Source organism: Pelobates fuscus, chromosome 8, assembly GCF_036172605.1.
Source record: "Pelobates fuscus isolate aPelFus1 chromosome 8, aPelFus1.pri, whole genome shotgun sequence".
Lineage (NCBI taxonomy): Eukaryota > Metazoa > Chordata > Amphibia > Anura > Pelobatidae > Pelobates > Pelobates fuscus.
In genome coordinates this window covers 10,011,445-10,023,908 of record NC_086324.1, presented here as the reverse complement: position 1 = coordinate 10,023,908, position 12,464 = coordinate 10,011,445, and the positions used below count along the sequence as shown (strand labels likewise).

At 36.7% G+C, this 12,464-nt stretch overlaps 1 protein-coding gene across 1 annotated transcript in view; it reads right to left on the bottom strand.

The window, feature by feature from the left end:
• The window catches only part of CNTNAP5 (contactin associated protein family member 5), a 355,606-nt gene that overhangs the window by 66,308 nt on the left and 276,834 nt on the right, over window positions 1-12,464 (bottom strand). Inside the window, exon 14 of the mRNA XM_063429233.1 lies at window positions 9,304-9,460. Coding sequence (XP_063285303.1) covers window positions 9,304-9,460 — 157 coding nt within the window. The remainder of the gene's footprint in view (window positions 1-9,303; window positions 9,461-12,464) is intronic.

Here is a 12,464-nt window from a genome sequence, read left to right as displayed (position 1 = left end):
AGAGAGAGAGAGAGAGAGAAAGTACATGGAGTATTGACTCTTCTTCAGGTACCTTTCTGGATTGTATAGGATATGGAAGTGCTTGCTTCTCTTGTCTAAATGAAAACTGTAAATGTGTGAATCCAGTGGTACCAGTACTTACCACTCCACAACATATATACTGGTACCTAAAGGGACAGTGTAGGCCCTATAACCATTTCATGGTTATAATGCCTAGAGTTCCTTGGTGCTGTCCCTTATTCAATGTTAAACCATTCCCAAGCAGTGTAACACTAAATAAGGATCCATGGCAACCCAGAGTCCAGGCCCTACTGGAGATGTGACTAAGACAGAGATTACACACTTCCTTCTATCCATACCAATTCATACCAGCAAAGGACATTCTAATGTATAAATAACGGTTGTCATGTTTGGCTACAATGACCAGTCAATCACAGTCCAATGCTTCTCAGACTAATGCTTCTTCATTAGCCCAAACAGGACAGGGGGGATCGGCTGCTGTTTTTTTTTACCATAAAAACAATAAAAACAGTTTTAACCTGAATGGAAGGATGGCACCAGGGGACTCAATAGACACTATAACCACTTCAATGGGATGGAGTGTTTACAGTTTCTACAGTGTCCCTTTAACAGGAAGAGAGCTAATCAGGTGGAATTGTCATTAGGTACTCTCTCTTGCCCCCTTTCTCTGTAACAGCAGCAGATAATGTTTCAGAAGCTTACCATGAAAATCAGATAAATGTCTGGCCAAAAGAGAAAAGGGAAAAAGGGCCTGTTTTATGTTACTACATGTTCACGTCTGAGAAAAAACATGTTGGTATTATTTAGTTGATAGTTTTCTTATTATTTTCTGGATTTGTATTTTGAGGATTATAAAATTGTCCCTTTTTAACTCCATTGGGACTTCCCACTAAACAAGAATATGATGGTCCTGTGACAATAATCGTCATTGCTACCACAATACATCTCCTGCTTCTGTTAGCTCTTTGGAGCTAAATGAGGGGGGAGAAAATACCTCAGGCTTTCTGATGGACAGCCATGGAAGTGTTTCTGCTCCAAATATAAAAGTGGGCAAACTATCCTGAATGTGACAGGCTTCAGACACATAAAACAAGCTGAAATGTTTTATGTCTATGGTGTCCCTTTAATGCAACTGCTTCACAATAGATAGTAAAATAGTCATAGATTTAATGAATACATTCTGTTTCACAAGCATTTAAGAACAAAGGAACTTGTTGGAATATCATGTTATTTTGTCTTTATGTACAGAAACATAAACTAACAAAAAGGTTAAAACGGCATTTCATGAATGTCGGAAAATAACAATGTGAACGAGTCCTGTTCTGCTCCTCCCTGTCAGCTGGCTTCAGCTGGAATGTGGAGAGGGATAGAGCTTGTAGTCAGGATCTTCAAGGACATTATATTGTAAAGCATCTGTGATACTAGAGTGCACATTATTAGCCGGCTCGGAAGATTACTTTCATTTCTGTACGCTGCGGCTTATTGCTATCCAACTCATGCCTTATTCTAACCCTTTACACCATTACAACATTTTCATTTTGGGGTCAATACTTTCTAGAACTGCAGTTAATGACAGTTAATGATCCTATTCTCCAACGTCTATATAAAGTTAAAGGACTAAAGTGCAGCTAATCAGTGTAACAGGGGCTGGTCCTCGATAATTAAATCATTGGACCTTGAAACATCAAATCGTAAACCAGAGTTTGGAGACTTTAGGGGGAGTGTAGGATGAGTAATACATGACCTCGGGTACTTCAGCTATGACTTTAAACTCACAATATGGGAGTTTCAGTACACAGTCTCAAATATAAAGTCATTCTTGCAGTTATCATGTGTGTCTACAATAACCACCAGTATGGTCAGCTAAACCATGGCTGTATTGACCTTGCTATTATCTGAAGAAGGTACCTCTACCTGATACCGATGTGTAATTGAGTGAATGTGCTGGAAGGTACTAAGTCTGCAAAACTTGGAGATTTGTTTCGTTATGAACTGCAATATGTCCAAATTTGGGCCACACAAATTTCCAAACAGCCATATAGATTAATCATGGAACAACTGTCTTAGACAATGACCAAGTATGTTGATTGTATTCACAGATCAATAGAGGGAAAAAAGGAGACGTAGTAAAATAAATATTATTCTTTATATATTGAATATATATACAATATAGAACTATATATAACACTATATATCAATATATAACTATATATACTATATATAACAATATATAACTATATATACTATATATATACAATATATAACTATATATAACACTAAACAAAAAACTTGAAAAATCCCCCGCACTCACGCTTTCTAGTGTATCCAATACGCCGGGTGCCTGGCATGAACTCCAATCGACATATTCCTGCAAAAGACTGCCGCTCACCGGTCTTGTAAAAGTCCAAATTTTATTGAAAAAAAGTTAAAAGAGAGACCAACGTTTCAGTCCCAGCTCGGGACTTTCCTCAGGGTAACAAACAATAAATACAAAAGTAAAATACCGACAATATATAGGAAAATCTAATTGATAAAACTCACCCAGGTGAAGTGAAACCGTATCAGCCGTGTGCAGTAGCCCTTCCGGGTCTGCGCGCGCATTCCCGCTTAAGCACCACCCATTTTACGTGCACGTGATGCGTCCTATTACGTAGATTGTATGTGCTGTTGCTAAGCAACATAGTATGTCCGGCAAATGCCGTTTAAACTGGGATATGGTGAAAGAGGAGACTGCATAATCATGACAGCTTTATGCCAGAGGACTGCTGTCTAAATGTACATATGGTGGATGTTATTAAACATGTGTGGTTATAATAAAAAGTACAGTGTGTTCCGTGCTATTGCAGAACATAAATAAAAAGATGCTGGATAACCTCGAAAATTTAAAGGTATATGTACCTCAAGTGAGGTGTGATTAGTGTATGTGCTGCTCTAATGCAGATCATAATATCAGATATTATCTAAAGACATAAAGGTGTAAATACCCCTAAAAAATTATCACCCGTGCAGCTAACACCTGTTACAGTGTAGGGGTATACAACCCTAGTGTCTGCACTATAGATATGTGACAAAAAATTTTTTTACAAAACAAGTCTCATAATAACCAATAAACTGTTTCTCTATATGAAGAAGACAAGTACCCGAGTACACTATAAATCACAAGGCCTAACATAATAATAGAAAACATATAATACACTGTAAAAATGGTACATACTATAGGAGTTGAATAAATGCAAACTATAGGAGTTAAATAAATGCAAAATATGGGATGTTCTCATTTAGCCCTTTAGGAGCCATGGTACCCAACTGATAAATCCAAAATGCTTCTTTTTGGAGCAGCATCCGACCCCTGTTACCACCCCTTTTAGGGCAAGGTACATGGTCTATACTCACAAATTTGAGTGAGGATAATGGATGTGCTTTCTCCAGAAAATGTTTGGCCACCGGTTTGTCAGATTGGCCATCTCGATAGGCCAGCCTGATGCTTGACCTGTGGCCACGTATGCGTTCACATATGGGGGTTTCCGTCTTGCCCACATAAAAAAGCCCACAAGGGCACATGAGCTTATAGATGACATAGGGAGTCTTACAGGTAATGGTATACCTGATGTCATACATTTTATTAGTGTGGGGATGGCTAAACCTCTTAGATGGGATCATATGTCCGCAAGTCACGCACCCGAGACATCGTACGCTACCGCGTATGTTGGACTTCAATGTCTTAGTGTAACTGTCCACAGGGTCTGTATGAACCAAAATGTCACGTAAGTTTTGATTTCTCCTGTAACAGATCATTGGCGGTTCCTTAAAAATCTTTGGCAATGAATCATCAGTTGAAACCATCTTCCAGTTGTCCTTAATTAGTGCTGTAACCTTGTCTGCACAGTTATGAAACGTCAATGGGAACACCATACGTTGTGAGGAGTGAGCCTTATCCTTACTTGGGGCTGACCTGGCTTGGATGAGTGCTTCTTGCAGCACTCTATCTTCATAACCTCTATTCACGAACTTCTGGGTCATTGATTTCAGTTGTATCTCTGCTGTCTCCATATTTGAGTTATTCCGTATAACCCTCTGATATTGCGCCTTGGGTATAGATTTTTTCAAGGCCCACGGGTGTGCACTCTGAGCATGCAACAGGGTGTTTCTGTCGGTTGGTTTTGAAAACAAAGTATACTCGACTCCATTTGTTCCATAGGATAATTCCAAATCCAAATATTGAACTGAATGTTCACTGATATTAGAGGTGAACCTGATTGGTGTGGATAATTGATTCAGTGAGTCCACCATGTTCTGAGCTTGATCTACCGTACCGTTCCAAATTATGAGGAGATCATCAATGTAGCGGTAGTACCCCATTATTGATCCTGCATAAGGGGTGAGTATATGTTGTATTTCATACATATACATGTATGCATTCGCGTATCTTGGTGCCACTGCCGAACCCATGGAGGTTCCCGCTGTCTGTAGGTACCACTTATCTTCAAATCTGAAGTAGTTATTATTCAAAATAAACAGTAATAGCTCCAGTGCAGCTTCTATAGGGGGGCCTTGATACAGTGATGTGTTGCATAATACTTGCCGCATCGCCTCTACCCCATCTATGTGTGGAATGACTGTGTATAGATTGTATACATCCATGGTAATAAAAATCGGTATGGTATCTCCAAACTCCAATGCTCTGAGTTGTTGTAATAGAGACTGAGTGTCTTTGACACAGGTGTAAAGGGCTTCAACTGGATTTTTGAAAATAAAATCTAGCCACTGTGCAACGGGTTCAAGTATGCCATCAATGGCTGAGACAATAGGTCTCCCAGGTGGTCTCTGTGCATTTTTGTGTATTTTAGGAATACTGTATATCACCGGAGTGCGGGGGTGGGTTTTGTTCAAAAATTGATCTAGATCTAGGTCTATGTATCCGGCCCTTAAAGACATCTCCAATATGTCCAAAAGTTTCTTTTGTATGTCTTCCGTGGGATCTCCCTGTAATTGAGAATATGTGTCAGTATCCATCAGCTGTTTTTTCAGATCCTCGGAGTAGTATCCATAGTCCATCAGGACGATACCGCCTCCCTTATCCGCAGGACGGATGACTATTGTGGAGTCATTGGATAGTTCTCTAAGGAGCAACCACTCTTGTTTGGTAATATTGTGCTGTAATTTGAGTCTGCGTGAAAAAATTTCCTGGGACATCTTGGCCGTGGAAGATAAAAAAGTTTTGATCGTATGTTTGGTGCTGTGCGGATCAAAGGTGGAGCGTGTCCTGAATCTACCAGTTCCTGAGTCAACCATCGATGACTGTTGTGTGGAAGCATTTTGAAAAAACTCCTTCAGTCTCATTTGTCTCCCAAATTGAAATAATTCTGTACTCCATTTAAACTTGTTGGGGCCACAAGTTGGTATAAACGACAGCCCTTTGCTTAGAACATTTATTTCAATTGAGCTGAGGGGTCTGCGGGAGAGATTGAAGATGGGGTTTACCTCCTGAGCGGGGGTTTCCCCTTGGGCGCCTTATTTAGTCTTGCGGCCTCTCCTGATCCTGTGTCTTCGTCTCCTCGGTTTCTGCTTCTGGTCATAGTACCTGTGCCCGTCTTTCCTAAAAAAGGAATGGGATCCGATTGTACGTCACTCTCAGATGCTGACTCCCCTGATGTAATGTCCACCGTAGGGATGTTAGGGCGCACAATTCTCTTCCTAAACCTTCTAGGTCTAGGCGGACGATCACCTGCAAGCCATCGGTATACGCGATGATCGTGATAGTCCTGCTGTACTCTTTCAAACTTTTGTTTCTTAAATCTCACCAACTCAGTTTTATATTTAAGTACTTCTGTTCTGAGCTGCTGTTGTATCTTGGTGCCCTCACTAGAGGCAAATAGTACTGAATGTTCTGTTTCCAATTCTACTATATTGCGCTTAACATCCGCCAAGTCTGACTTCACGTCTTTGATAGCTATAAGCATGAGATCTAGTGAGGCCCTGTTGAGTACATGGGTCCAATCCCTGCATACAGTGGCCTTAAGCCTCCCTATGGTGGGTATATTGAGTAATCTAAAGCCTCGAGGGATCATTTTAGCCTTGTAGTAATCAGACAAAAAAATGCCGTGTAGATCTAAATCCGTGCTTTTTTTTTAGTTTTATATACAATATAAAACTATATATAACAATATATAGCAATATATAACTATATATACAATATATAACTATATATAACACTATATATTCAATATAAAACTATATATAACAATATATATATACAATATAAAACTATATATAACAATATCATTTTTTTACAGCTCATCCTCTTTCCCGCTTACTGGTTACCTTTCAGTACTTGGTCTGTAAACCAAATGGTGGTAAAATGCTACGATCAATGTAATGCAGAATATATACATAATATACATTTTGGTTGGTCTGATTTGTTTGCCTGAATCTTTTTCTGTTAATGAAATCTGGACAAGCTGAAACACCAATTGGTCGAAAGTTGACTATCTGAAATTTTGTTTTTAATTTTCGGACCGAGTGGTTAAACAGAAACAATTTTTTAGACTTTTGTCTGATGATTTTGACCAGAATTCATAGCCAGAATATCATTGCATTATCGTATACATCACATCTTCTAAGACAAAGAACAGAAATCCATTAAACCAAAATACCAGTTTCAAATATATTTAGAAAAATATCTTCCATGATATATCATATTGAGCACACATTATTACGAATGTCACATAAATTGTATCAAAGATATCCCTTCAGATACACAATGCATGTTTTTCAAGACAGAATGGCGTCCATTACAATAGATATAGAATCCCTAGATTTTCTCATACAAGAATACTTGACATGTTTTTATTATATACTAATACAGCTGGAGTTGCTGCTGTCACATAATAGCATGTACCTCCTTGAGATTTTCTGAAAAAAATGATTTGACTTCAGTAAATGCCACATTTTACAGAGATGAGCCTTACATAAGCACCGAAAGCCATTTCATTGAAAAATAATATCTTATCGCAGGCTACGAAACTTTCATTCTGTAAGTAAAGAAGGAGGAGTGCACCTGGAACCAGAGCCCACAAATTAAAAACACACCAAGTGGCTTATTCACTAAACACCTAAATTGTATTAACATATATATATATATTTATCAGAGAGAGAGCAGAAATATTACTATTATTATAGATGTAATTGGCATAACATTGCTTCAATATTTTTGGGAGAATGAAGCCCAGCCATTTTTAAATGTTAAAAAAAGAATTTATAAAGACTGGATTTAAAAAAAAAAAAAAAAAAAAAGGTGTGACGTTTTCTTCACAAGCTTTGCAGTTTGAATGCTGAGATTAGACAGCTGGGACTGAGAAGGGGCCACTATGTATTGATTAGCTATTCCTCTGCTGAAGTCCATGGAAACATTGCTATATAGTAAGCAGAATAGGCCTTTACTCTGATGAGGAAATGGGGTTAGTAGCATTAAAGGGTATCTTGCTCATCTGGGACAGAATACAGCAAACTTACTATTTGCAAATTGTACTAAAATGTAGTTTTTCGGACCTGAATTCTCAGAGAGTTTATTTTCATAGATGGCAACAGATTCTGTAGCATGTGCAAACTAGTGCTGAGTTTCTGTATTTGCAAAAAGAGAAAAAAAGAACCACACTTCAATCACGTGAAGATCCGGGTGCTAAACTGAACCAAAGGCCATCACCAGCCCTAGGGAGTAGAAATCAGTAATAGAAAGCGGATCCAGGCTCTCCAAGTATCTTCAAATGTGCTTTGCTTGGCTAGTAGACAAAGAGCCTTTCAAGGCTTGAAACGTTGCGGTGTCTCACTTGTCCCAATAAACACATTTGAAGATACTTGGAGTGCCTGGATGCTCTTTCTACTACTGACATATCTTTCTATAGACCTGATACTTTACTCATTATGATACTGAAAGAGTCAGTTCTGGATAGGTCAATTTCTGTGGCTGAAAAGTCTATTTTACTAAAATTCACTAGTGCAGTTTTTTTTATTGAAATGAACCTTTAATGAATGCTTAGATGCCCCTCAAGGTGAAAAGGCAGAGAACAAAATCTCTTAAAAATTCAATTTGCATCTGACATATCTAGTGCATAATAATGATCTAGCCACACATTATATTATCATTTATGTGTATAACATGGTAATTATCCTCTTTATTCACCAATAAAGCTCAGTGTGAACGAGATTCGGCTTTCGTTGACCCTGGGGCACCCCCATGGAACCCATGGAGACCCCTACAGCTCGCCCGAGGATTTTTTCCTTTTTCTTCTACATCTTACATTCTTAGAATGCATATTCATGAATTCAGTCCACATTTCTGCCATAAATCATATTTTATTCTGTTATTTTTATTTTTTTTACATAATAATCCATCTGTCTTGCATTACACTGTGTTTATGCATTTGTCATGCTGTGATTTGTTTTGTTTGTATAGTTTACCACCAAAACAATAAATAAATAATAATAATGATAATAATAATATTTATATTTATTTTTAAAGAGAGAAATTAAAACTTTCATAGTAAAGTTAAATTTATTCAGTAGGCGGGGAGCAAAAAAAGTTTCAGTAATGCTTATGCAAAAATTGACACATATCCTATATTTCAACTTATTTAAAAAATTCGGCCATTGTTCATGCTATTTAACAATCTTCAGATTTCGTCGGGTTTCAAGCAAGACCAAAAGCAAGCGAACAGCTGAAATCTGGGCTCAGACGCTTTAAATCCAGACCTGAATTTATTTTTAAAAATCCAAACTATTCACTTGCTGGCAGCGCTAGGTGGGACATAGGCTCATGTATTTCTTCCTGTGGTTTTGAAAGTGGCGTCTGGCTAACAAGCACAGACCAGTCACCACATAATTAACTCACGCACTGCATAAAGTTACTAATTGCCTGCGTGACAGCACTATCAGCGGGCAAATAGTATTTAAATTCCGACACCGAATACATGTGGACAACTGGCGCAGATCCGCTCGCACCAATGAAATTCCGACTGTATTTGGCTTTTAGCAAATCCGAGAATTGCCATTGTGGTTGGAATTTGGTTATTTTTTAGAAGATTTTGTCCATCTGGCCAAAATCCAGTGATTTAGTTAACAACCCTGGCAGTGTGCATGCGGGCTCCCAAACTACCTACTGTAAGTACTTAGAGCAGTGGATTCTTCTGAAGCTGTAGAAAATCCAAGCATTTGAATCTTCTGCTTCAATTCTTCCAGCAAAATAGGAAACTTACATAAAAGGCGAAGTAAAAAAGCAAAACATACCATTCATATCTGTCTGCATCACAGTTACAGAAATGTCTCATGTCAATGCAGCTTTCCTCAAATCCACAAGCGCACTTCTGGTCTCCGGGCACTGACCCGCCCCAGTAGGTGTGTCTCTGGTTTCCCCTCCCAATCCACCAAGTAAAGGGGACTCCATCTGCAAACACACAAAGAAAACAACAAAATTATCATTTTTGTATCAAATTTATTTTAAAATAAAACAAATGACTTATACATATATATATATATATATATATATATATATATATATATACGGTTGGTAGGGGTGAGGCAATATTCATAATTATTTAGCAAATTCTTGAAGTTGCAGGAGATACAACCAAACCAGATATTTAGATGTCAGGAGAAAATAAACTCTGGGACATGACTGCTACTCACTATCTACTGTTTCTGTAAACCCTTAATGCCGTTATGGCGTTCTTTGCCATGTCACATTAAATGGGCTTAAAATGCCATTGTGGTGGCATAGAATTCCATAATAGTTTGAAGTCCCCCAGGCGCTCATGCAGTTCCCCCAAAGTAGAAATACAATTTAAAAAAATAAATTATTATGCCACACATCTATTTTTATGTGATAATAAAGAAATGATATATTATTATATAACATATATAACTTTACCAAAACCTTTAAAAACATGGACATGAGGGGTACAGTTTTAGAGCATTAAAACGTATAATGCTGATGAAATCATCAGAGAAAGAGAAAGTTTTTTTGTGAAGACAAAATAGGAATGCTAATTTTGGTTAGCTTCCAAAAAAAAGGAGCTACCAAAAAAAACACTGGACATACTCAATTTTGAACAACCTGGAATGTCTACTTTTACAAATGGAATTCCATGATAAGTTTCCATTCGGTCTCAAAGGCAACATAGGCCCAGCAAATAATCTGGCAAATGTCATTGTGTCAAATTTGAAATGGGGGAAAGACCATCATTTGACCCAGAACTAAGAAAATAACAACATTGTGAAAGTGATAAAGTGGTTATGGTGCCTATAGTAATATATAGAAAATGTACTACAGCATAACCTGAGAAGTGAAAATGTGCTATCACCAAGAGTATACCTCAGTCACTCAGCTAAAATATATAAAGAAACAACAAATTAGCTGATATAGCTGCAAAGGCCACAAGAGCTAAAAGGTGGGATAGCACATACAATATGACAGATACAAACACGGATACAACCTGTATAACAGGACGTGATCTTTAACAAATCTAGAAGACAATAAGTAATATATAGTGAAGTATGTAATGGCAAACAAAAGCAGCACCCAGGAGGTAGAGAACTTACAATAAGTACTGATGGTCTGCGCTTATCTCCCCTTAGGGGTATCTGTCTGCAGGAACGGCAAACTCTTCAAGTGGAAATCCTCAAAAGGATAAAAGAATATATACATAGAATAGCACAGTTAAAATTTAAAATAAAATTATTGCACTGATTGCACTTACATTCAGGCAGCAATCAGCAGGCACATCTCCACTAACAAGTGGAACAAGATGATAGATACATCTGTGCAGAAGATGGAACCACAGCTGATCACAAACCACTAAGTGCCAAAAAATAAAGCAAATACAATCATAAAATAAAATAAGAACAAAAAGTCCTTCAAATACTCAATCCAACGCGTTTCGTCAATACTGACTTCCTCAGGGATATGAGTGTAGTCTAAAATCCGTTCTTTATATATCCTTAAATGTCGGTGTTTCTTATCAGACAATCAAATTTCCCGCGGTGTTGAACATGTCCGGTGTCTGACGTCAATCATATCTCATTGGTCGAATCCGTATAGGCGTCATATAACGTGCGGCCGCGTCTGTAACTTCTGCGTTCCAGCATGGAACGCATGACGGAACTCTTGCGCGGCATGGGCTATGATGTCCCACAACGGGACATTAATCAAAGGAAAAAACCTTCACATTAAACAAGGTGAGAGTGGGTACAAAAACCATGTAACCCACTCTCATCCTGGGTATACATACATGGATAGAAGGGAAATGAATACAAAGAACAATATATATGTGGGCTCACAGGAGACCTGAAGTTACAAAAATTCCAATACAAAAAATATATGATATATTGTAGAAAAAGATAATAATAATAAAAATAATAAAAAAAGAAACAGGAAAAAACATAAAAATGAAATGTAAAATGAAAGTGAAAAAAAATAAAATGAAAATAAATAACAAATTAAATAAATGTAAAATTAAATAAAGAAATAATAATAATAATATAAATAAAAAATAATAAAAATAAAAATGAAAATAAAAATAATAATAAATATAAAAATAAAAAATAAAATAAAAAATAAATAAAAAATAATAAAAATAAATATAAAAATAAAAATAAAAATGAACATAAAAATAAAAATAAATATAAAAATAAAAATAAAAAATAATAATATGAAAAAATAAAATATATGAATATTAAAAATTAGGTATCATGTGGGTCCACATACATGTACATATCAACCACAAAATGAATATTTTGCATGGCACAAACAGTATGTTTTCATATAAGACATTGAACTGGTTCAAAATCTACAAGAAAGAAAAACAAAATTAGTACGAAATATATATGTATATATATTGCTCAAAAAAAGGATAATCCAATCGGCCCAAACAGTCAGGAAAAGAAAGCTTGAATTTTTTTTTTATTTATAGTAGTAATACCCAAAAATCATCTATATAGACAGTGAAAAGGAAAGAAAATTATGAAAATTAAATGAGTCCTGTTATGTCAATGTCTTGGTTTAAACCGGTCTTTAAAGTTTTTAGATTATATATCCATTGTGCCTCTTTTCTAACCAACTCATGCATTTTATTTCTCCAATGTCTATCAATGGAATCTATACCGATGGCAATAAAAGTGGACCAATTAAAGAGTGTACATCTGTTGCAGTGTTTAGGAACACTATGTTCCACTTTATTGGTTCTAATATTATTAAAATGTTCTCGGAATCTATTGTGTAATGGCCTGATGGTTCTGCCTACATATTGTGCTCCCCATCCACATTGCAATAAATAAAGTACATATGTGGATGTGCAGTGTATAAATTTCTTAATAATGTACGTCTTATTAGCATATGTACCTGTAAAGGATATCGTTTTTCTTTTTTGATGCATACATGTAGAGCAAGCCCC